The sequence below is a fragment of the Leucopleurus acutus genome (genome assembly GCF_964270905.1).
Source record: "Leucopleurus acutus genome assembly, chromosome: 5".
Classification (NCBI taxonomy): Eukaryota; Metazoa; Chordata; class Mammalia; order Artiodactyla; family Delphinidae; genus Leucopleurus; species Leucopleurus acutus.
In genome coordinates, this window is record NC_139147.1 from 137,510,621 (window position 1) to 137,537,988 (window position 27,368).

The 27,368-nt window shown below is 37.2% G+C and overlaps 1 protein-coding gene across 1 annotated transcript in view; it reads left to right on the plus strand.

Annotated features, from left to right (window-relative positions):
• The window catches only part of KCNH8 (potassium voltage-gated channel subfamily H member 8), a gene marked incomplete at both ends in the record, with an annotated part of 389,811 nt that overhangs the window by 292,442 nt on the left and 70,001 nt on the right, over positions 1 to 27,368 (plus strand). Inside the window, 3 exons of the mRNA XM_082840176.1 lie at positions 9,951 to 10,148; positions 20,616 to 20,815; positions 21,695 to 21,944. Coding sequence (XP_082696302.1) covers positions 9,951 to 10,148; positions 20,616 to 20,815; positions 21,695 to 21,944 — 648 coding nt within the window. The remainder of the gene's footprint in view (positions 1 to 9,950; positions 10,149 to 20,615; positions 20,816 to 21,694; positions 21,945 to 27,368) is intronic.

Consider the following 27,368-nt stretch of genomic DNA (forward strand, 5'->3'; position numbering starts at 1 on the left):
TCTTGCCCCACTTTGGAATAGAATAAATGTCCACATAAGTGTGGGTTCCTTTTCTGGGCTGTCTATTTAGTTCCATTGATCTATATGTGTATTTGTGTGCTAGTACCATACTGTTTTGATTACTGTAGCTTTGACATATAGTTTGAAATCAGGGAGCATGATACCTCTCACTTTTTTTTTTCCCTCTAAGTTGTTTTCGCTATTTGGGATCTTTTGTGCTTCCATATAAATTTTAGAATTATTCTAGTTCTGTAAAAAATGCCATTGGTACCTTGATAGAGATTGTATTCAATCTGTAGATGGCCTTGGGTAATATAGTCATTTTAACAATATTAATTCTTCCAATCCATGAACATGGTATATCTTTCATCTGTTTGAATCATTTGTAATTTCTTTAATCAGGGTTTTATAATTTTCTGAACACAGGTCTTTTACCTCCTTAGTTAGATTTATACCTAGGTATTTTATTCTTTTTGGTTCAATTATAAATGGTATTGCTTTATTAATTTCTCTTTCTGATAGCTTGTTGTTAATGTTTAGAAATGCAACAGATTTCTGTATGTTAATTTTGTATCCTGCAACTTTACGGAATTCATTTATTATTTCTAATAGCTTTTTGGTGGTGTCTTTAAGGGCTTTCTATATATAGTATCATATCATCTGCAAGCAGCGAGTTTTACTTCTTCCTTTCCAATTTGGATTCTTTTTATTTCTTTTTCTTGTCTGATTGCTGTGGCTAGGACTTCCAATATTACGTTGAATAAAAGTGGCAAGAGTGGGCATCTTGTCTTGCTCCTGATCTTAGAAGAAAAGCTTTCAATTTTTCACCACTGAGTATGAGGTTAGCTGTGGACATATCATATATGGCCTTAATTATGTAGAGGTACTTTCCCTCTAAACTCACGCTGTTGAGTGTTTTCATCATAAATCGTTGTTGAATTGTGTCAAAAGCTTTTTCTGCATCTATTGAGATGATCATATGATTTTTATTCTTCAGTTTGTTAATGTGATGTAACATATTGGTTGATTTGCAGATATTGAACCATCCTTGCATCCCTGGGTAAATCCCAGCTGATCATGGGGTATGATCCTGTGATACATTGGTGAATTCTTTTTGCTAATATTTTGTTGAGGAATTTTGCATCTATGTTATCAGTGATATTGGCCAGTAATTTTCTTTTTTTGTGATATCTTTGTCTGAATTTGTTATGAGTGTAATGCTTGCCTTATAGAATGAGCTCAGAAGTGTTTCTTCTGAAGTTTTTTGGAATCATTTGAGAAGGATAGATGTAAACTCTTCTCTAAATGTTTGGCAGAATTCACCTGTAAAGACATCTGGAATTTAGTTTGTTGGGAGTTTTTAAATTACTGATTCATTACTGGTAGGTTGTTCTTTTTTTTTTTTTTTTTTTTTTTTTTTTGCGGTACTAGGGCCTCTCACTGTTGTGGCCTCTCCCGTTGCGGAGCACAGGCTCCGGACGCACAGGCTCAGCGGCCATAGCTCGCGGGCGCAGCCGCTCCGTGGCATGTGGGACCCTCCCAGACCGGGGCACGAACCCGTGTCCCCTGCATCAGCAGGCGGACCCCCAACCACTGCACCACCAGGGAAGCCCCTGTTCATATTTTTTATTTCTTCCTGGTTCAGTCTTGGGAGAGTGTACATTTCTAGGAATTTGTCCATTTCTTTTAAGTTGTCCATTTTATTAGTGTATAATTGTTCATAGTAATCTCTTATGATCTTTTATATTTCTGTGGTGTCAGTTGTAACTTCTCCTTTTTCATTTCTGATTTTATTGATTTGACCCTCTCTTTTTTTGTTGATAAGTCTGGCTAAAGATTTATCAATTTTGTTTATCTTTTCAAAGACCAGCTCTTATTTTCATTGATCTTTTCTGTTGTTTTCTTCATCTCTGTTTCATTCATTTCTGCTCTAATCTTTATGATTTCTTTCCTTCTATTAATACTAACTTTGGGTTCTGTTGTTTGTTTGTTTGTTTTTTAGTTCCTTTCATTGTAAGGCTAGATTGTTTATCTGAGATTTTTCTTGCTTCCTGAGGTGAGCTTGTATCACTATAAACTTCCCACTTAGAACTGCTTTTGCTGCATCCCACAGATTTTGGATAGCTGTGTTTTCATTTTCATTTGTCTCCGGGTGTGTTTTTTTTCTGATTTGATCTGCAGTAATCCATTGATTGTGTAGTAGCTTATTGTTTAGCTTCCACGTGCTTATGTCTTTTACATTTTTTTTCTTGTAGTTAATTTCTAGTCTCATAACGTTTTGGTTAGAAAAGGTGCTTGATATGATTTCAATTTTCTTAAGTTTACAGAGACTTGTTTTGTGGCCTAGCATGTAATCTATCCTGGAGAATGTTCTATGTGTACTTGAAAGGAATGTGTATTCTGCTAATTTAGGATAGAATATTCTGTATATACATATTAACTGCATCTGGTCTAATGTGTCATTTAAGGCCAATGTTTTCTTATTGATTTTCTTTCTGGATAATCTCTCCTTCAATGTAAGTTGGGTGTTAAAGTCCCCTACTATTAGTGTATTACTGTCAATTTCTCCTTTTAAGTCTGTTAATATTTGCGTTATGTATTTAGGTGCTCTGATGTTGGATACATATATGTTTATAATTGTTATATCTTCTTCTTGCGTTGAGCCCTTGATCATTATGCAGTGTCCTTCTTTGTCTCTTGCTACAGTCTTTGTTTTAAAGTCTATTGTGTCTGATATAAATATTGCTATCCTGGGTTTCTTTTCATTTCCATTTGCAAGGAATACCTTTTTCCATCCTCTCACTTTCAGTCTGTGTGTGTCTTTAAATCTGAAATGAGTCTCTTGTATACAGCATACACATGGGTCTTGTTTTGTATCCATTCAGCCACTCTATGTCTTGTGATTGGAAGATTTAGTCCATTCACATATAAAATAATTGTCGATATTTACGTTCTTGTCATTTTTTTAATTGTTTGCAGTTGTTTTTGTAGCTCTTTTTTGTTTCTTGTTTCTTCTTTTGCTCTCTTTCCTTGTGATTTGTTGACTGCATCTTGTGTTATGTTCGGGTTACTTTCTCTTTTTTGTGAATGTATCCATTATAGACTTTTAGCTTGTGGTTACCATAAAGTTCATATGTAACACCCTGTGTATATACATGATTATTTTAATAATAGTGATCTCTTAATTTAAAAGCATTTTGACAACCTACATTTACTCCCCACCTCCATGTTTATAATTTTTGACATCATATTTTGTATCTTTTTGTTTTGTGTATCCTTTGCTACTTATTTTAGATATAGATGACTTTTAGTACCTTTGTTTTTAACCTTCCTACTAGCTTCATGCATGGTTGATTTTTTTACCTTTATTTTATATTTGCCTTTACCAGTGAGATTTTCCTCATAATTTTCATATTTCTAGCTGTGGCCTTTTCTTTTTTTCTTAGAGAGGTCCTTTTAATATTTCTTATAAAGCTGGTTTGGTGGTGCTGAACTCTTTCAGCTTTTGTTTGTTATAAAACTCTTTATCTTGCCATCAAATCTGAATGAAAGCTTGTGGGGTAGAGTTTTTTTGGTTGTGGATTTTTCCCTTTCATCACTTTAAATATAGCATGCCACACCTTTCTAGCCTGCAGTTTCTGCTGAAAAATCAGCTGATTGCATTATGGGAGTTCCCTTGTATTTAACAGTTGCTTCTTATTTGCTGCTTTTAATATTCACTCTTTATCTTTAATTTTTGCCATTTTAATTGCAGTGTGCTATGGTGTGCTCCTCTTTGGGTTGGTCCTGTTTGGGACTCTCTATTCTTCCTGGAACTGGATTTACTTTCCCAGGTTAGGGTAGTTTTCAGCTATTATGACTTCAAGTATGTTTTCTGCCTTTTTCTCTCTCTCTTTTCCTTCTGGGACCCCTACAATGCAAATGTTAGTGTTCTTGATGTTGCCCCAGATGTCTCTTAAACTGTCCACTTTCTTTCATTCTTTTTTTCTCTTCTGTTTCAATGATTTCCACTACTCTGTCTTCCAGCTTTCTGATCCATTCCTTTGTATCATTTAATCTACTATTGATTCCTTCTAGTGTATTTTTTCTTTCAATTATGTTATTCTTCATCTGTTTGGTTCTTCTTTATATTTTCTAACTCTTTATTATAAACTTCTAACTTCTTACTCTGTTCATCAAATTTTCTCCCACATTCCTTGAACATCTTAATAATTATTACCTTCAACTCTTCATCAGGAAGACTCCTTGTCTCACTTAGTTCTTCTGATGTTTTATCTTGTTCCTTCATTTGGAACATATTCCTCTTTTGTCTCATTTTGCCTAATTTGCTGTTTTTATTTCTATGTATTTGGTAGGTTGGTTACTTTTCCTGGCCTTGGGGAGGTGACCTTTGGCAGGAAATGTCCTATGTATCCCAGCAGCACATTCCCCTCTGGTCACCAGAGCTATATGCTCTTGGGGTACCCCTGTATGTGTTGTGTCAGTCCTTTTCTTCTAGCAGGCTCACTACTGTGGGTGGTCTGGTAGGTGCGGCTGGCCCTCAGTCTGGTTGGTTGCCTTTTGTGGAGGTTGCTGGCTACTGATGGGTGGGGCCAGGTCCCAGAGTGGTTGCAGGCTCAAGGGGTCTTAAGGCAGCCAACCTGCTGGTAGGTGAGACTGTGTCCCTGCCAGCCTAGTTGCTTGGCCTGAGGTGTCCCAGTACTGGTGTTGACAGGCTGGTGGTTGGGGCTGGGTCCCAACACTAATAAGCTAGAGGGAGGATTCCAAAGTGGTACTTTGCCAGCAACAGCATCCTTGTGGTAGAACGAGTTCCCCAGAATGTCTGCCTCCAACATCTTTGACCCCAGGGTGAGCTCCAAGATCAGCAGGTGTGTCTGACCCAGACTCCTTTCAAATGACTACTTCTGCACTGGGTCCTGGAATGTGTGAGAATTTGTGCATGCCCTTTAAGGGTGGAGTCTCTATTTCCCACAGCCCTCTGGCTTTCCTGAAAGTAAGCCTCACTGTCCTTCAAAGCCAAATGTTCTGGGTGCTCATTTTCCCAGTGCAGGATCCCCAGGCTGGGGAGCCTGAGGTGGGACTCTGACCCTTCACTCCTTGGGGAGAACCTCTGAAATTGTAATTATCCTCCCGTTTGTGGGTCACCCATCTGTGGGTATGGGTCTTGACTATACCCCATCTCCACCCCTCCTACCCATCTCATTGTGGTTCCTTCTTTACATCTTTAGTTAAAGAAGAACTTTTCTTCTAGTCTTCTACACTTTTGCATCAAAGTTGCTCTGTAAGAATTTGTCATTTTGGTGTGCCCGTGTAAGGAAGTGATCTCAGGATCTTCCTATTCTGCCATCTTGGCCACACCCTCCCATAGGCTTTCCTTAAATAACATGCTTCTATTCCTTTCATTAAAGCTAAAATATCTGTTAATTTACCAAATACTAATATAAACTAAACTTTTCAGGAACACATCTATTGTATAAAGCAGGTCACACCTGTACAAACTGTGAATGTAAACATATGCACCATAAAAGTAAGTATATTACTGTATGAAACCTAGATTAAAATTAAAAGAAACTCCTGTTTAGAGTTAAAAGTATGTAATTAAGCAAAATACTCGTTAAGTATGCAATGAAAAGTATATGTATTGAATTATCATGCTTAATTATAGGCTCTTCTGGGCGTGGTCATTAAGAGTCATTCTATCTTTGAAATTGATATTTATTTCATAAGTCTCCTCTGTTTTATTCATCTAATCTATTTTGGTGATGACAGGATTATTTTACGATATCTTTTGTTTTTATCAGATGGCAGTGTATCCAGTATATTTAGATTCTACTTCATTTTGTGTATGCTTTTTCCTTCAAAATTTAGGGGAAAAAAATCAAGCAAAAGCAGACAGACTGTTCTAGGACATCCCTTTAGAGATGGGTTTCTCTAGATTAAAAAAAGATTGGCTTCCAAATTGGTTAAATTGCTTCTTCTGTACAGTACAGTGACATGCTGTCTTGTTACAGTGGAACATGTGCTCTCATTTCGGACAAGCTGTTCTGTGAAAAAGTTTTTTTTAGCCCCCAGAGCCCATCCCCGGATTTGTGGGTGTTACCTCCTTTCCGTGTTACCAAGATTTTTTTATCATCATTATTGCTTGTGCTCCAATAGCTGCAACACAGTTTAGTAACAACCCTTCTTAAAAAACAAGATGCTTCTGAAAATAGACAGAACAGTTGGGTAGACAGAAAAGATATATCAACAAAAGTAGGTCTGTTGTTTGTCTGTGTTTTGCTCCCTAAATCGCTTCTGAGACAGTTTCACACATATGTAAATGAACAGGAATTGAGTGAGAGTATAATCTAATATAATCCTTATGACCTATCACAAAATTTTATCCTATTTTATTAAGAAAATCAAATTCTATGAAACTGATTTGGTTTGGAGAATTTTTAAACATTTTACTTTGTTACAATTAAGGAATTTAATCAAAGGTTTTGGCTGGGTTTGTTTGGTTTTATTTTTCTAATGAGAAAACTTGAGGTTCTGTAAGCAAATTCAAGATCAGTAGATGGGTCCAGTTTTTTAATTCATGACCTGATTTTATAGCTGATTCAGCTGAGAGGAAGCAGTGGCTTTACTGTGTGTGGTGGTGTTTTTCTCATTCCTCTGTGCATCAAATAAAAAAATTAGTCATGCAATATTTACTCTCTGGGCAAAATGACATTTTTCAGCTGCTCAGACTTCCCCAGAATTAGTGGGAATGACCAACATGGAACAAAGGGGCAAGCCCCTCTAATCACTTCATTTTTGAGCAGAAACATTACATCGCTTTCAGAGCACTGCTTGGAAGGCACTTGAGAAATAGCCAACCCACCAGCCGTTCAACATCTTGTAGTTGGCCGTACTTGACAAGGCTTGGGTCAAATGCCTGTAAGAGCACTCTTCTGCAGAAATCAGCCTCCTGCGTACAATGATTTATTCAGATGTCATCTCTGCTTCCTGATTTTACTTGTCTTGACTCTCCCCCAACAGTGCATACAAATACACCAGTAATATTTTTTAAATGCACATGTGCTTTGCTTTTGTGATATCTCTTTAATTAACCTTGGGTAAGCTGTCTTTATGTCTAAATCTTTTTCCATACAGGATTAAACCAGGTTTTACCAAATCATGCTTTATGACTTCCTCCTTCCCTTCACTTAAAATTCTAGAGCAGGGGCTTCCCTGGTGGCGCAGTGGTTGAGAGTCCGCCTGCCGATGCAGGGGACGCGGGTTCGGGCCCCGGTTCGGGAAGATCCCACATGCTGCGGAGCAGCTGGGCCCGTGAGCCATGGCCGCTGAGCCTGTGCATCTGGAGCCCGTGCTCCGCAACGGGAGAGACCACAACAGTGAGAGGCCCACATACCGCAAAAAAAAAAAAAAAAAAAAAAATTCTAGAGCAGAACTCTTTAATCTGCGCCCTTGGACCCAGCCTGTAGGAAAAGGCCATGAACCACCTGAAAATGTACACAAAACTGTGTGTGTGTCTCCATGTGTGCTTTGTCCTGAGAAAAGGAGCATGTCTTTCTTCAGGTTCACAAATGGGTGTATAACTCCCCCAGTTTTAAAACTACTGTCACCTAGATTTCCTCCCTGTCATTTCTATTAGTTAAGAAATGCTCAGTTCTATCAGATGGCACCCTTGGGTTCTACTGAGTACACTTAGTCACCACCTTCCTTTCCCATTATGACTCACTCCTGATCTCATATTTCCTCTTATTTTCTGAATTTTGTACTTTCTCTGTTCCAATTTAAGTGACATGAGAAAGAGAGAGAAAAGAGATATTATATACTAATATAATATCTGCCACTAACAGGGGTTGGCATTTCTTCATGTGGCATCTCATTTAATCCCACTGCAACTGTACAAGTTAGATAGTGTCTGTATTTCTACAAATGAGAAAATGAAGCTCAGAGAAGTTAGTCATTCCCAAAGATGGAAGGAAAAGTCCAGATTTAATGGAAGAGTCCAGATTTAAATCTGTGTTTGAATGTGGAGTTCATTCCTTCACGAAGCCTTTCCAGACAGAATAAATGGTCATAGCTTACTAATGGTGTCAGCTTTCATAATGTGTAATTTTCATTTTATTATTATTCTCTATCATCAAAAAATACATTCATTATACTTTGTGCAGAGATCTAGTACAAATTTATAAATGCTCATGTGTTGCTATATTGCATCTGTGTTGTCATATTATTGCAGAGGGCAAGAACAATTTATATGTTCATTAATTCTTTCACTTTTAGAAATAATATTTATTAAACTCTACTATTGTTAGGGGCTTTGCTAAGTTCTGGAATGATGGTTCTAAGTTCTATCTTCACATCAGGTTCTACTGGGGAACTTTTTAAAAATATCAGTACCTGAACTCGGAACCAGAAATTTCGATTCAGTACATGGAGGTGGCACTTGGACAGTGTATTTTTAAAATGCTTTCCCAGCTGTAGTCAGCATTGAGAACTACTGTTCTAGAAGGTGACTTTGCGAAGTCGAGGGACTTTAGTCCCCTAGATCTGCAGCATCAGCATCGCGTGGGAACCTATTACAAAGGGAAATTCTCAGCCCTTCTCCCCAACCTTCCCATGTGCTGTACCAGAAACTCCAGGGATAGGACCTGGCTGTCTCTAACAAGCTCTCTAGATATTTCAGAGGCAAGCTAATGGTTGAGAAACACTTCTCTAGAGACAAGATAAATGAGACAGAGTACTTGCCACTGAGCATGTCTGTTTGATCTCAAGGAACCCAGTTGTTTCAAATCTGCATTTTAATTACCTAGCACAGTTGCATAATCTATAACTTTAGTTGATAATGACAGCATTATTACTACTTAAACAATGTAATGACTTTCCATCTCTTCTTGGGCAGCCATTAAATGAAGTGTTAATAAGGAAAGAGTGGTCAATGTCTAACATCCCTTAACAAAAGTCTCATGGACATTATGGGTTGAGCTGAATTGCCATAGTGTTTCATAACACACACACACACACACACACAGAATTTTTAAATATAAAATTTTAAAGAGAAAATAAAGAGAAAATATTTCCAGTAAAGGATTTTAAAGTGGTCTTTGTGTTGTGTTTTCATTGTATTATTATTAATATTATACTTGCTATTTCCCATCTTTATTAACATAGCTTTATTACAGCTTTATGATAGTATAATTGACGTACAATAAAATGCACATATTTGAAGCATTTAATTAGATAAGTTTTGATACATATATACACCAGTATCGTGAAACAGTTGTCGGGGGGGCACCCAATTCCATTATAGGAACCTCATAGTTGTGCAGTTTTCCCCCACCACCCCCAAACACCAGAATGAGGTTGTAGAGAAGGCTTCCTGAGGAAAACATGAGCTAAGACCTATAAGGCAACTGATATCAGGTCAGGTGAATAAAATAAGGAAAGGTTGTACAGATTAGAAATAAAGCCCATCAAAAAAAAAAAAAAAGAAAGAAAGCCCATCTTGCCTATATGAAGTCTAGATTCTTGTGTTTGTTGCTGTTTACTATCATGTAGGGTTGAAAAATACCTACTCAACCCCTTTGTTTCTTAAAATTCCAGTTGAGAAATAAGCTTAACAGCTAGTGAAATGTACAACACTGTTACCGAGAGTAGAAATCCCAGGGTCTGTCACTGCAGGTAGTTCTTGCATTAGAGTAACCTGTTCAGCTTTGACCACCAATCCACTCTTGAATGCATATTTCTCTGCTGTGTGTGTCATAAAACAGTTGCATGAAAGTGATGCTTTTGCTTTTAGAGCCATGGAATCTAATTCCTTGACTTGAACTTCCTTTTAACTTTCTTCTTTCTCCTGAGCAACTTCGTGTATCCTTAAATGTTCATTCATCATTACGCCCAGGTGCTAATACCGAGACTTTGTTTTGGGGGCTTAAAGGCTCATTTTTTTTCCATTGCAGGTTGGCTTCCTGAGCTGGGAAAGAGACTGGAATCTCCATACTACGGTAACAATACTTTGGGGGGGCCCTCGATCCGAAGTGCCTATATTGCCGCTCTGTACTTCACACTCAGCAGCCTCACCAGCGTTGGGTTTGGGAATGTCTCTGCTAATACAGATGCAGAAAAGATCTTTTCCATCTGCACCATGCTGATTGGTGGTAAGGAATATTCTTCCTTTAGACCAAGAGAAGGAACAAGTGTCTGCCAAACGGTTGCTGTTATGTTCCCTCTGTCCTAAAACCCAATACAGGGTAGATTGGTTTACATTGTAAGAGTCTAAAAGCACTAATTAGGAAATCAGTGACCAACAGTTATATATACATGTAGATTAGCAATGAAAGTCTGTGATGTCAAGAATTCCATGTTCTAACAGATGAAGAAGTTGATTTTATATATATATATATATATATATATATATATATGTTTTTAACAGAAGTACTGTTGATTTACAATTTTGTGTTAGTTTCAGGTGTACAGCACAGTGATTCAGTTATACATATACTTTTTCAGATTTGTTCCCTTATAGTTTATTACCAAATATTGACTATAGTTCCCAGTGCTATACAGTAGGTCCTTGTTGGTTATCTATCTTATATGTAGTGATGTGTATATGTATCTGATGGTTGATTTTGAAAGGGCAGGCACTTTGCTTCCTAACATGCTATTTACCTTTAGTGTTTGCGAGTTACATGAATCACAGGTATACATTTGAAATGCCATTTTGTAGCTCCAAACAGGTTAGGGTTATCAAATTTTATTAATACTACTCTAGTAAATTAAGGATGTTTGATAGATAGCTTAGTTAAAACAAAAGCAACAAACACCAATACAATAATAATAAATATTTAACCTTTATTAATCGCGGTTATGTTCCATTCTCTGTGCTGAATGCTTCAGTACAATACCTCAAGCAATTCTGAAGGCAAATCTATGGGTTCTGCACCATATTATCCCATTTAACAAAGAGAGAAGTTATTATGCTATTACGTCTGAGCTTCAAACCCAGCGTCTGTACTCTGCTTTGTATCGCTGTGGTTTGGACTCCGCAAATCTCATTCTTCTTTGCCAGCTGACATCAGTCACTTCTCCCAATAGGGGGCGCCAGAGGGAGACTGGAGGCAGGAGGAGGGGGGAAGGAACTTCCGGGTTCTGATGGGTGCAGTGTATGTTGAGTGGCAGGCCACCTCAGACAGCTGCAAGTGGCTCCATCCTTCAGCCTCTTCAGGCACTTTCAGAAGCAGCCTCATTGAGCTTTCTCAGAGATCCCGGCACCTGCTGGAGGTACCCCCGCAACCAAAGTCAGAGCCCCGACTCCTCGTGGCTCCCATTGCTTCTCCTCTGGGCTCCTCGGTGCTGATAACCCCACTTCTCTTTGTTCATCCAGCTCTGCAACTATCACACTCACGTTACCTCTATCTAGACTCTCCTTCTGATCATTCAGCACTCCAACACCAGGGAAAACAGTTCTTTATAATAAATTCCCCCAGATGAAATATTTACTTTCATTTCTCTTTTCTGAACCTAACTGACAGGATTGATGCCTTTATTACCCACATTTTTCAGATGACAAATCTAAACCTTGCAGAAATAAAGTAACGTTTTCAATGCCATACAACCAGTAAGTAAAGAGGCAAGTTTGGAACCCAGGTGATTACTTACTTCTGTCATTAAATGCATAAATGGAAACTTGTGAATTATAAAGCTGTTCTTATGGAGATGTGGGTGTCTACCTGAATTGAGTACATATTCTTAAGCCAGAGTTCTATGAGTACTTTCTGCCCCACCGTATTCCCTCAAAAGCTTGTTCTGTCATGTTCTCTTTTTTTTTAATTTAATTTTTGTTCTATATTAAAGTATAGGTGATTTACAATGTTGTGTTAGTTGCAGATGTACAGCTAACTGATTCAGTTATACATCTACATATATCCATTCTTTTTCAGATTCTTTCCCCATATAGGTTATTACAGAATATTGAGTAGAGCCCCCTGTGCTATACAGTAGGTCCTTGTTGATTATCTATTTTATATATAGTAGTGTGTGTATGTTAATTGAGATTATCATGTTCTCTTAATGACCTTAGTCCCAGATATCACTTTGAGGTTTGAACCTTATTATAGAAGATGGTTTCTACCAACTTCCTTGCACAGATGTGAACTGATTATGTGGGACTTCAAGCAATGAGTCATCCAGCCTACCATGAAACCAGAGCAGCATAAAGGCAATCTTTCTCTCAAGGAGTTTAGGATCACCTTGGAAGAAATACGTGGAAAGAGTTTTAATATATATATTAAATATATATTATATATATATATATTATATATATAAGTTTTAATATATATATTTTAATATTTAATACAATACCAGGCAGTAAATGCTAAGTGCCAAATCAGTTAGGAACTTGAGAAGCAGTGAGAAAGGGGGCCAGGGATTGGGAGAATTTCTTGGAAAGGCAGAGTTGCTGAGGTAGCATGCTGGGACTGCAGCACTTGGAAGAGGTTTTTGGCCGATGTAGAGCAGTAACAGCCTAGGGAGCAGAGAACAGGAATTCTCGTTTTCTGAAGAGCTGCAATGTGCCAATCCCGTGGTGGTGATTTTATACCCAGTATTATGGCTTATATAATTGCTGCTCTCCTTGATGGCCCATCTTCCAGCCTAGCAGAATGACAAGCATTTTGTAAACAGACACAGTCTATATTTATTTAATATTTGCCCATGTTTCTTCTACTCCTGATGGAAATTTTTGGAAATGCTCAAGGCTTAACCTACTAATTTGACATTGGAAGAATATGTTAGCTAATTGAGCTTATTTCCTATTGATTCACTAACTATAGTGTAAGTGGTCCGGAATCAGAAATTGTTAAGGATACTATTATTCCCTGCTATTCATTGTGAGTAGAAGCTAAGCTGGTCACAAAGCCAAAAGATATGGGAAATAATCAGATAATGCCACTTGGTAAATATTTATTGAGCAAATTATCCTGGTGCAAAACCAGCGCTCATTTGGAAATGGCATGAAAGCATTTAGGTGACTTGAGCAGCACTGAGGAAACCATTGGTTTTGAATGGCAAATGGCATCTGAGTAACTCAGATTTATTAATTAAAGCTTCACAAATCTGTATCTGTTATTGTGACAATTACCCTAGGCTAAGAGAAATGATGCCTTCATTTTAATATTTCCTAGTTAACAAATTACTGGCATAATTTTGAGAACTAAACATAAGAGCTCACAATATTGAACACTTTGCTCATTTAATTCTCATAACACTATGAATTAGAGGTTATTAACACCCCAATTTAATATAAGGCAGCAGAAGTTTAGTGAGTTTAAATGCCCAGATTCACTAAGACCTAGAAAACTTTTTGTAAAATATCTATTTCATTATATACTGCAAATTGATTTTATTTTTTAATTTCTATAAATATATACAAATAATTTATTTTTTTAATTTAAAATATGTATTACCATGGAATCAACGCTAAGTTATCTTATTAGGAATCCCCACACAAGGCCGATGAAGTTGCTAATGACAGGGATGCAGTATTTACTACAAAGGCAGGTAGGAGTGGTATTAAATGTTGCAGGTGAGTGTAAGAACCCCAGATAATTATCCAGGGCAGAGGCACTCACAAGCTGAGTTAGGAGGAAGAGGGGGAAGGGAAAGCTTCCATGTGAGCATCTGTAATTAACGAGTGTGCACACCACTGATTTATGGGAAGCATATTTAAAACTATCAAAGAGATTAAGCAAAAGTAATGAAAAAAATCCATACCTAGATAAATCTGTATAAACCTTGAGAACACGCAAAACAAAGACAGAATCCTAAAATCTTCAAACAACTATTAGAATTAATAAGTGAATTTAGTAAGGCTGATGGATATAAAGTCAATATGCAAAAATCAGTTGTATTTCTATATATTAGTAACAATCAATTAAACAATATAATACTTCTAAAATTATAAAAACATCAAATACACAGGGATAAATGTTTTAAAATGTACAATACTGGGACTTCCCTGGCAGTCCAGTGGCTAAGACTTTACCTTCCAATGCAGGGGGTGCAGGTTCAATCCCTGGTTGGGGAGCTAAGATCCCACATGCCTTGCAGCCAAAAAACCAAAACATAAAACAGAAGCAATATTGTAACAAATTCAATAAAGACTTAAAAAAAATGGTCCACATCAAAAAAAAATTGTTTAAACGTGCAATACTATTATACAGAAAAGTATAAAACATTAGAAAATTTACAAATAGTTTAAAATAATGGAAGGATATACAATGGTGATGGTTTTAAGACTTAGTATTGTAAACATACCAGTTTTATTCAAATTAACCTAAAGAGTCAATGCAGTCTCAATTTTAAAAACCCAGTAGATGTGTGTTTGCCTGTATATATGTGCCTCTTTGAAAATTGGCAAGATGTTTCTAAAAATTAGAGGAACTGCAGAACTAAAATGATTGTAAGCAAGCATAAAGAAGAACAAAATTGGAATATTTATGCTGCAGATATCATGATGTATAACAAAGTCACAGTAATTAAGAAAGTATGGTGTTGGCTCAGGAATAGATAAATAGGCCAATGGAATTGAAGAGCGTGCAAAAACCTGCCCATAAACATATGGTCACTTTATTTATCACCCTGGTGATACTGTAACACAAGGGGGAGAAGATGATACTTTTAATAAACGTTGCTGAGTCAAATATATATAAATATACATGTTGAAAAACAACCTTGACCTCTCTTAAAACTAAGTTGAAATAAATTCCAAATGGATTTTGATCTAATTGTATAAGGGAAAACAATAAAGCTTCTAAAAGCTAACATAAGAAAGTACTTTCATGACCTTGAGTTTGGCAAAGATTTCTTAAGCATGACTCAAAAAGCACTATCCATAAAGGAAAGATTGATAAATTGAACTTTAGAACTTCTGTTTATCAAAAGACATCATTAAGAACGTGAAGCAGCAAGCCACAGGATAGAAGATATTTGCAAACATGTATCTGACCAAAGACTCTTATCTATTATATATAAAGAACTCTATCAAATCACTAAGAGCAGATAACTAAAAAATGCATTAAAATTTTTAAAAAGCACTTCAAAAATAGATTTTCTTACCTGGATAGACAATAAAATTATAAAAAAAAATGGTGCTCAACATCATTCATGTAGGATATGCAAATTAAGATCAAAATTAGATAACATTTGCATTCACCAGAATGGTATACTTAAAAACACTAATAACCCTAAGTGTTTGAGAGGATAAAGAACATCTTGACTTCTCCCATACTGTTGATGTGAGTGTCAGTTGGTACAAGAGTCTTGTCAGTAGTTACCTAGTCTGAACATACCTGTATTCTGTGCCTCAACAATTCCATTTGTGAGTGTATATCCAGCAAAACATCATATATGTTCACATCAAAGGACATAACGTGGAAACATTACTGCAAAAATTTCAAAGTGGAAATGCTCACTAACAGGAGAATAAATAAGTAAATTATGAAATAATTATTCAATAAAGTACCATACAGTAATGAGAACGAATGAACTGTTATGTTACCACATGGATAAATCTTACAAACTCAATGCTGAGCAGAGAAGACAGACACAAATAAGTATGCACTGTATGATTTTGTTTAAACAAGGTTCAAAAGTAGGCAAAACTTATTGATTGCAGTATAACTCATAGCTGCACTTACCTTTGGTGAGGGTGCTGGTTGGTGACTGTGTGGGACACCAGGGAGCCCTGGGTGCTGATAATATCACGTTTATTCATCTGGAGGTGATTCCATGGATCTGTTCACTTTGAGAAATGAACTATACATTTACTATTGGTGTAATCTTCTCAATGTGTGTCTTTGATACTAATTTTAGTTTGTAAAATTATAATAGATGAGCAAAAAATAATAATGTAACTATCAGGTGTGGGATGAGAAAGTGGATAGCAGTGAGCTGAGTTCTCACTTTTCATGTCAAGTTGCTTTTTAGGTTTTGTCTTAATATGATAAGTCAAGCAGTAGAAGTGAAATCTCATGATCTAAAATATTGGTGATAATCAGAAGAAGACCTAAAAGAAATAATTTTGAAAGTTTGCCTTTGGGGAGTGGGATGGGGATGATGGGAAGGGCTTGGGACTGAACTGTTCCTAAATTTTCTAAGCTACTTGCTTATGATTATAAAACTTTTTAAAGAAATTATCAAACCGCCAGAGGTTCATTTGGGTTCCATAAATATTTATGGCACACTAAAATTATGCCAGGCGCTGTGCTAGGTGCTAGGGAAACAAAGATGACTAAGATATGATGCTTTCCTTCGAGGAGTTCACAGTTGAGTAATGGAAATAGGTACTCAGGCAGATGATGTTCTTTCTTCTTCCATTTTAACTTTTCCTATTATAGTGCGCATTTCGAAAGAACTGGAAAATCTACATAAAAATAAAATTACATATAATCCCATCACCAAAGTATATTCTTTTCAGTCTTTTCATACATTTATTCCCCTATTTTCTAAGACATTTATATCAACTACACATATCATTTTTGTCACCAAACAAAATATATTGAGAACATTTTCCCATGTCTTTTAAAATTCCTCTCTCATATTTATTAATGGCTGCCTGATGAGTGAGCCCCCACTGTTGGGACCATCAGCTCAGCCTCAGAGGTTAGATATAGCTTTCTAGTGAAGAGGACTCATCACTCAGGACATGTCCAGTTTAAATGAGACATTGTTGCCACGGAAGAGGTAGAGTGAAACTCTTAACAGTCAAGGCTTTCCTTGGGTCCTCTTATCCTATATATACTACCCTGACGTGATGTTATTCGACCCACAAATTCGCTGTTTTTAAGGTGTCTTTACACTGCCATTTCAATTCATCATTTAGAAAATTGTTCTCACTCTGTTCTCCCTGCCATCTGCCACTCACAACCCAGTGTACTTATAGCAAGGACTGGAAAATTCCAAGGCAATAAGTAGGTGAGAGAGAGGAGTAGGGCAGCTAAGATTACCCAAAGTCTGAGCTCTGGTCTCCTTTTATAGCAGGAGAGCACAGTCCCTCTGTAGACGCTGAAGGCGCTGCAAAGTAGTTGACTAAAGAAACCAGAAATGATGATCTTAGGACAGCAAGGTTGCCCAAAATCCAAAGAAAGAGGTGGTGGGGAGGGAGAGAGAGAGAGAGAGAGGAGGGGAAGGAAGGAGGAGGGAAAAAAGGGGGGAAGGAAAGGAAATATAAAGAAAAAAGGGAAAGAGAAAGCCAGGCAACCTATAAGAATGCATTTTCATTTGAGGTCTGTTTATCTTTCACGTCAGATCCTGAGTGTTGAGCCTCCTCTGAAAACCTGATATTAACATGATCTTTTACAAAATGCATTCTATACAAAACTCTTCCACAAAGAAAAAGAACCTCCCACAGACTCAGCAGTAGGCCTAACATGCTACTTTAAGAATTATATACATCAAATTTGCTAGGAATAAAAAGGAAAAGTGAAGGATAATTTCCAGACTGACCTGGATATAGAAGTTCTTCAAAGTTTCATAGTAGATGGAATGATTTGGCCTGACAGTCACAAACACTCTTCGCCAGTGTGAAAAGGATAACCAGTGACAGAGAGGCAATAATAACTTTGGAAAACTGAAAAACTACGAGAGCTAGGGTTGTATTTTTTGAACTAATTAAATTAGAAGTATTCTCCTATGCTGAAATGAGACTTTGAAATTATGATGACTCAGACATAGACTAGGGCTTTCCAACAACACTTATGAATGCTACAATGAATCCAGTAGTTCATTTTATTGATAATGTACAATTAGAATGCTAAATGATCTGAACATATTACTTCTCTTACCTTAAGTGCTTTACACACATTATAATTAAGCAATGTTAAAATCATACACTTAATTAAGGAAAGCAGTGGTAAAATAAATGAAATAAAATTGTTCTCAGTACTCAGTTTAAACGCCATAAATGATTATTACTACATACTTTCTACAGATGGTGGGGCTTCCAAACACTGAGCCCATAAGTATATTAACAGCCTGAAATCAGTGTTTAATTCCTTGGACTTGGAGCAGAATCAGTTCTTTTCTTTGCTGAGTGTTTATTGTAAATAGAGGTCTCCCCTTCCAAATAAAATATTTAAGCGGCAGAACAGTTGTGCTTCTAAAACCATACAGAAGAATGAGCCTCTACTTAGAACCTGCCAATAAGCGTTCAACATTTAGTTGTTAAGCAATATGCGTTTTTCTTGGTATATTTTTAACCCTTTGGAAGACATTTCATTTTTGAACATTTAGGAAGAATCTGCACCTATGTGTGCTTGCATGTAGCAGGCATTTCTTGAATATTTCTTGAATTTCCTCCATCAAGAAGTTATTTACACAAAGAACCAGATAGTTATTTGACAGGTTGCTGGAAAACCTTAAATCTGGGTTCCTCCCGCATATTTTACACCACTGAGCATCCTGGAAATTCATAGCACTTTTCACTTTCATGGGAAAAATTAACATAAATTGAGCACCCACACGCAATTAAAAGCACTTTAAAAAAGATATTTTAACTCTTTAAATCCTGAAATAACTCTATGAGTAAGGTACTGTTATGCCCATATACATATAAGGGAACCACGCAAGGGAATTATATATCTCTCCTGGTTTACAAAATTAGAAGTGGTAAAGCCAAAATTCAATCTAATGGTGTCTGATTCCGAAGTCCATATTTCCTCTGCAACATTATATTGCCTCCTGTATATAGACCCTAAGTTTAACCCTATTCTAGTAACTTCTCCAAAATATTGAGGCCTTCTTTATTATGGGGTGACTTCATTGGCATGGTGACCGTATTTTCCATAGAGAAATGATGATGTATAACCTGATAAAGAATTTTAACTCCAGTGTTAGATTAGGCTGAAATTAGTATGATAAAAGTTGATAATTTCTGGTAAATGTAACCGAAAGAAAGAATTCGGGTTGGGGCTATCTTGAAATATTCAGGAGGATGGATGTAACAATAGGTTGACACATTTGCACTAATTATCAATTCTGGTGCTAAGAAACTTTTAACATAGTCCTTGGACGTTGAGATTTGGGCACAGGGACGTTTATGACAGGTCTTAAGAGACAAACTAGAAATGTTTAGTTTTTTTTTTTTTAACTAAAAACTACTGAAACCAGTGAACTACTGAAACCCAACGCCTGAGCTTCTTACCTTCTTGCCAGTCCCATGGGGATCAGGGCTGAAATCTGAATATCACAGAGAGTTGATCTGTCCGTAAGTGTGGGCACACTTGGACCTTTCTCTTTCCCAGTTTCACAAACCCAGGTGGGTCCAAGGCCTTCTCGGGCTACTTGCTGGTGTCTGCTAGGCCATTCCCGTTGTTTGACCAACAACTACTGTTTAGTGCGAAATCCTCACATCTTTTCTGACTTTGAGATACTTGACCACTCCCCACAGCAGGTGACTCTTTGGGAGGTGAAGTCCATCTGCTCGCTCACTCTGTGTTTTTCCAGGAGAAAATCCATCCCTAATCCCCATCCGCTCTGGAATTCTGGTGAACAAAGCCTGCTCTCTCATTACACTCTGGTGGTGCTTTTGGGAGCGGAAGACTGACCAAGAAATCTCATTGAAACAGGAGTCACATGTTCGTGTACCACCCGGCTCTTCTCAGAAGGGTGGCAAGGACTCTGAGCAGAATACCTGAATTCTTTGTTTCTTGAATGGTCTCAGAATTCCTAATATCTATGTCCCTTAAAATTAAAGTGACTAGAGAGCTGGGGTGGTGTTATCTTGGCTTCAGATTGCCCAGGAAATCCTCAATTACATTTCTAACACCTTTTTCAGTACTTTTATTAATAGAAATGTGTCATATTTAATATCCTAAAACTAATTTTAAATGATGGCTTTGGGGAAGAGACTAATATTCTCATAAAGGCTAACCAGATTTTTATTATAGACTTACTTTTGAAATGTATTTCTTATTATAATAAAAATAACTATTAAGTCCTAACTTGATAGCTTATTCTATGAAATTATTAAAACCATTTCATCATACCCACACAGTTATACCCAATGATTAAAATAATACAGATGTGAATAGAGTACAAAAATCAAAGTTTGTCATAGCCAGGATGGCGGCTAACAGATTAAGTGTGGGTCAAAGTGGTCTATTGTTCTTATTACTGAGTTTTTTTGGGTTTTTTGGCACGCGGGCCTCTCGCTGTTGTGGCCTCTCCCGTTGCGGAGTACAGGCTCCGGACGCGCAGGTTCAGCGGCCATAGCTCACGGGCCCAGCCGCTCCGTGGCATGTGGGAGCTTCCCAGACCGGGGCACGAACCCGTGTCCCCTGCATCGGCAGGCGGACTCTCAACCACTGCGCCACCAGGGAAGCCCATTTACTGAGTATTTTTAAAGGTATTTTTACTCTGATCAAGTCACATGGAATCGAAATGACTACATCAGGATGCACCCTGTGGCACTGCGGCTGCAGCAAAAAGCCTGTTTCAAAATAGCTGTGTCAACATGGCCAGCTACGTGTACTCTGCTGATTCAGGATATATAGACTGTACATTTATACATAAGGAGGAAGTCCCTCGTCCTATTTTTCTCCCATTATATGCCATGTTGTTTCCTCTAGCCTTGATGCATGCCCTGGTGTTTGGAAACGTGACGGCGATCATACAGAGGATGTATTCCAGGTGGTCCCTCTATCACACTAGAACCAAGGATCTGAAGGACTTCATACGTGTCCATCACCTGCCCCAGCAGCTCAAGCAGAGGATGCTTGAATATTTCCAAACAACCTGGTCAGTCAACAATGGAATAGATTCCAATGAGGTAATGTGCATTTCTCATGTTGACGTTTTCAGGCAGAAAGCACGTATTCTGAGGTAAAAGCAAAGTGCTCTAATGCAGGTCTCAAAAGGGAAATACACACCTACCACCTTCTTTATCTCTTTATTTTTAATCTCTCATGACCTCAATACATCTTCTTTCATCTGCTCTGGCTTATGTTTTTACAATGTCACTTTGGATTGGCCTGTGTTTTACAGTAACTTGCTACTTTGGTCAATCGGGCAGACTTATTTTCATTCTCATTGACCCTCTTTGAAGGAACCAATTCTTATGACAGTTGAATGATAGAATCATGGAATATTAGATTAATCAAGTTAATGTTTACCTTTAAAAGCAGCAAAGTAAAAAAATAATAAAAAAAAGGCTTTTCAGCAAACATGTTATCTTTGGACATCCAGAAACACCACAGACCACCACTGTAGAAAAGGTATCCTATAAATCAAGCAACCATTCCACCAACCCCCCAACGAAACTAGTCATCAATATTTTTAAGTAATTATTTGTTTTTTCCTCTCTTCAGATGGTCATGACAGCAGAGGAAACACTAAAGGGTCCAAATTCCATATCTTCTGTCCTGAGTAGGCATCTTTGTGAGAAGCAAGTCACAAGGAACTATATGTTTCATTCTAGAGTCTTTTATTAATTTATTCTATTTCTCCAGACTTATTAACAGCTCATTATTTAGGAGCACACAACCAGGGTCACAGTCATGGAAAAACCTCTCCAGGATTATTCATATGTATATTTCCTCTTCTGTACTGTGGCTGGTCAAACAGTGGGAAAAACTTCCTGTGGTCTTATAGTCAATCAATTACGCAAGACTGACCCCAACTTGCTTCCCTCTTTCATCTTCTCTGACAGCTTTTGAAAGACTTTCCAGATGAGCTTCGTTCTGACATCACCATGCACCTGAACAAGGAAATCTTACAGTTGTCCCTTTTTGAGTGTGCCAGCCGGGGCTGCCTCAGGTCTCTGTCCCTACACATCAAAACCTCCTTCTGTGCTCCAGGGGAGTATCTGCTGCGTCAGGGAGATGCTTTGCAGGCTATCTACTTTGTATGCTCGGGCTCCATGGAAGTTCTTAAAGACAGCATGGTGCTGGCGATTCTTGGTATGTCTGAGTTGAAAAGCTTCATGAAATTTTACTCTGGAGCATAAATTAAGGAGATGAAATGGGGGGAAAAACTGTGATTGAGAGAAGGAAAATCAGGGATGAATATGTGGATTCAGATATGGTTTTAATTTGCCAAATTATTATTATTAGTTTTTATTATTAATTAATTATTATGCCATATATTGAGTTTACACTGTGCTAAGTGTTATATCCAACACATGTTTTGATTCTTGTTAAAAATCCAGTGGTATAAATATTACCCCTACTTTACAAGTGAATATATAGTATCTTAGTTAACTTAATTTGTCCCAAATAACATAGCAAGAGAATAAACACAGTTCTTTCTGATTCCTAAAGCCAGATTATAAATTATGATATAGTCTGCCTCTTGGTGAGACAGCTGGTCAGTTTTCAGAGGGCATTTCTGCCTTTTTGTGGAGAATCAATTTAGAGAAGAACATTGGAAATTGTTTCATCTGTGCTAGAAATTGAACAAAAAATGATTTCGTATTGAGAATAAGCTCTCGTAGCAATCATAGCAATCATTAACTCAATTCTGTCAAGGTGATGATAGGCTCTTTTCACTCCCTCAAAAATTCATAGGACAATTTGTGAATATTTTGTACCACAAAGTTGACTCCAACTATTAAGACATAATTGGTGTTCATTGAAATGTAAATGTCAGCTGAGAAAAGGTGACATGCAGGGTTAATGTAGAAAAATTGCTATCTGCAATTTTATGTGCACCTCTTTTAAAAATCACTTTCATTTGTTTCTTTATCTGTTTGTTCATTTATTTATTCAACTATTATTTCTTGAGGGCCTACGAATAAATTAGGTACTGGTCTAAACGATATATTTTGAACACCAGTGTAGAATGATAATGTTTAGAATTTGTGTTAATTAAAAGTGGCTAATGCAGCACTTTTCATTTATTTTTAATTTTCATATTTAAGAACCTAATATCTGTGGACAACCCAACCCTTTACAAAGTATTTTCACATGTGGGACCTTAGCTACATTTTCCTAACACAAAGAGACAGATAAGAGAGGTATTTTCTCATTTTTCCGAAGTCAAAGCTAACCTAGGTCTTCAGACTCTGCATCCAGTGTCCTTTCCACCTCTGAACAACGCCTTTTATTCTATATGATCATTGTTAAGTCTGCAGTCTCTGGATTTTAGCTAGTAAGCTTCAAGATAGGTTATATTTGGGAAGAGAGAAGAGAACTAATATTGATTGATTCCCTAATGTGAGCTGGGTGTTGTATGTCCATTATCCAGTTCAAATCTTGCAACCCTATTAGGTTGCTATGATTATCCCCAGTTAGAGGTGCAGAGATGGGGGCAGCGAGGGGTAAAATACCAAATGGAAGAACGCTTTCCATTGCTTCCAATTGACTTCAGTTTACCACATCCCAGAGGAAAGGTAGGGCTTGGCTTCCAAAGTTTGGGCTCAGTTCTTGATTCACCCCCTTATGTTTTTCTCCTTAATAGAAAGGCATGGAAGAGCAACTAAAAGAGTGTATTTATCCTCAGTGTGGCCAGCTCATTATCAGTGGGACAGTGAGACTCTGTATGTGTGTGTTTTTCAAGAGGAGAATTTAACACTCTTCCTGCCCACTTCTCAACTCTATGAAGTTAAAGATCAGTCATTCTATCATTTTTTATTCAAAATTAAAAGTGACAATCATTTCTAAATTTGCTTCAAAAACCTTTCTTTACCTGTGGGCTTCCTTAGTACCACTATCAGTTTTATAGCCTGTCCATTGGCACAGTCTGCTTTTAAAAGGGCATTTAGTGCCATTTACAGCGACATGGTTGGACCTAGAGATTGTCATACTGATTGAAGTAAGTCAGACAAAGACAAATATGTGATATCGCTTATATGCGGAAACTCAAAAAATGGTACAAATGAACTTATTTACAAAACAGAAATAGAGTCACAGATGTAGAAAGTAAATTTATGGTTACCAAGGGGGAAAGGTGGTGGAGGGATAAATTGGGAGATTGGGATTGACATATACACACTACTATATATAAAATAGATAACTAGTAACCTACTGTATAGCACGGGGAACTGTACTCAATACTCTGTGACGACCTATATGGGAATAGAATCTAAAGAGTGGATATATGTATATGTATAAGTGGTTCACTTTTCCATACAGCAGAAACTAACACAACATTGTAAATTAACTATACTCCCATAAAATTTAATTTAAAATAAAATAAATAAAATTAAAGGGTATTTAGTTATTTTTCTAGCAGCTTATGGTTTGATATACATGTAAGCAAATTAATGCACTATTTTTACATGTATATAATGTGGGTTTTTCCATAATTGTGGTGAATTTTTAAATTTGGTAACTAGCAACAGTTCTAGGAATGGAATACGAAGGCATCATCCCTGATACTATGTCACGATAGGTACAAATTTGGTGGCTTGTATGTAAATACTATTGTTTGTAATACACAATTCCATCGGATTTTCTTATTTTATTTTATTTATTTATTTATTTTTATTTATTTATTTATTTGCGTTATGCGGGCCTCTCACTGTTGTGCCCTCTCCCGTTGCGGAGCACAGACTCTGGACGCGCAGGCTCAGCGGCCATGGCTCACGGGCCCAGCCGCTCCGCGGCATGTGGGATCTTCCCGGACTGGGGCACGAACCCGTGTCCCCTGCATCGGCAGGCAGACTCTCAACCACTGTGCCACCAGGGAAGCCCCCGGATTTCTTATGTTAAAAAAATTTTACTAACAACTAAAAGACTTAGTTCATTGCCTTGTGCTTCTGGCCTGCATTTCCTACATAAATTGAGCTTCCCGTAATTAACGTTTTCCCATCTTTGCTGCTACCATATATCTCTCAAAAATGCACATGACCATTCGAAACACGCCTATGTTATATTGGGACTAAACCCAAAGATAATACATTAGTAATATTTTCTCTCTGTGGTTAGCATCATTTCAACGGAGACTGACTATTTTACTTCCCCTACGGTAATATTATCTTATGGGCCAATTTAAATCAATACTGACTTTGATAAACTTAAGCACATGGCTTAAAATATAGATATTTCGTACATGTTCACTCTGCCAACAAAATAATTAATACATAATGTCATAGGGGAAAAGTATCACCAAACAGCTGTCAAGCCATAATTTATTCAAACAAGCCCGTCGTCCTATCAATTCTTGAAGGCATTCTTAATCTGATGCTTTTCGGGGAGGCAGTTGACACAGAGGCAGGGATTTTTCCAGGGATAGAATTTGTCTGCCTTATACACATTCATTTCATGTCCTGGTAATTGAACACTTTCTTCATTGTGGTTTAAAAGAAGATGACAAAGCACAGATAAATGCACTCTTCACAGATGGCATTAGTCTGCCTAATTATAATTAAACATAAGTTATAGCTCTAACCAGGATGGTTTGCACATGCATCCCATCAACGTTTTTTTGCCCAATGGAAGAATAATGATTAGCAAATATCAGTAATGGAATTCTGAATAATAGAGACTCTAAGGGATCATAAATGTCTTCTTTTCTTTTAGAAATAAAGATACGGAAACCCAGTGTAATTAAGAAACTTAGATATAGGCTCTAAATCTAGGTAGGGAGTAATCCACAAAATCGTAAAATGAGTGAGGGTGATGGCCAGGCTTCACCTGAGGTCTGGCACACATGTCAGTGGTCCATAGTTATCCATTGAATAAATAAATAAACTAGAATTCTTTCTAGGATGCCAAGTTCAGCAAGATGCTGGGGTCATTGTGGCCAAAATCACCAGGTATGAAAGTATGATGACCCTAACGTTTTTCCAAACACCAGTTGCTTCACAGAATATGTGACTTCTCACCGCGGCAACATGGTGCCTCATGGTAAATTCTCCTCAGATATACAAAATTTGAAAATCTGCTGTATTCAGTCCATCCTGGCTATATTTACATCTTGCATCAGTATCCAACTTTGAGTTTTTGAGTTTAGATTTCTAAGAAAACATGGAAGAAAAACAATTTCCAAGTTTAGCAGGATTGGTGACAACAGTAAATCAAACTTGAGTTCTTCAACACTATGTGGCTGTTTCTTGTCTTAGTGTCTATAAATATAGATTTTTTTCTTCTGCCAAATAGACTGAATTTCAAGGTTTTAATTCAAAGATAACACCTAGAATAATTTAAAATGTTTTGATCTGGCACAAATATTTATGAATATCTCAGGTATTCATGGTTGATGTGGCCCATCTCCTTTTACTGTCAAATTCAATAAAACAGACTTTTATGGAAGCCTGTTGCATGCCAGAGACTTCGCTTCCAGAAATTCTGGGCACAGTAAAAAATAAAAGTTTCAAAGTTAAAAAAATTAATTGAATGAAGAATGGATGGGGCAATTTGTTCTATAACATTCCAAAGATATTATTTGCTTGGTGGGTTTTGGTGGGTCAATTAGTGGTTGTTGGTTCCCTGTGAAATGAAACAGAGCGGCCATAAAAATATATAAATAAATAAAAGTTATTTTATTTATTTATAGGCATGATGATATTTGAGGACAAAGCAAAGACGAAGTAGAAACTCCTAAGCTGGAGCCTTGAATCCAATGCCAGCATCCTTTGTGAACTTGGTCATATTACCTCAGCTTTTAACCTAAGTCTGTCTGAGAATTGAATGGATTTTCTTGCAAATTTCTCACAGGGACGCTGAGTGAATGAATGGCTCTGTCTAAAATAAAACTGAAGCTGCAATCAGCTCTTTGTTAGTAATTACAATTATGCTCACCCTCCTGCCAGGTTAAACTGATTTGAATCAATTTTAAGATTTTAAAGATTCAAATAACTTGTCCAATATTATCTAATCAGCAAACTCGAGGAAGTAAGCTAGTTCCCAGACAGGTGAAGTGTAGCCTAAGACTGATCGACAGAGGTGTTAAAAAAGATCAGCGGTGCTGGCTGTGGGGTGGGACACAGAAAATGTGAATAAAGTAGTGTTAGATCATCTCTCCCCACAGTGGAAGAGCTCATAGTTTTTATTTATTCACTTTCTTTGTTGCTGGAGAAAATGGGATTTTTACACTGTCACAGAGCATTAAAACTATGACTTGTATTTTACATTTCCATGTAGTAGATTTCATGGTCTGTAATGCCCAGTAGTTGCCTCTGCCTCTCAACTCTCCTCCTCCATGCCCCGCCTCCTGTCTTGTAGACATGTTCAGAGATAAATAAAACAACCCCAGTATATTAGATGGTGATGCTTATATTATTGTCCAAAGTGCTACAATCAAAATGATTAATATACCTCTTGATGGTCTAAACCTCAGAATCCTGGAGCATTTTTACAGTCAGAAAAACTGAGCCATTATTATTTCCCTTGAATGGTTAAAGCAACGGTGACGAAAAATGTCAACTGCTTTGTCTAAAGTCA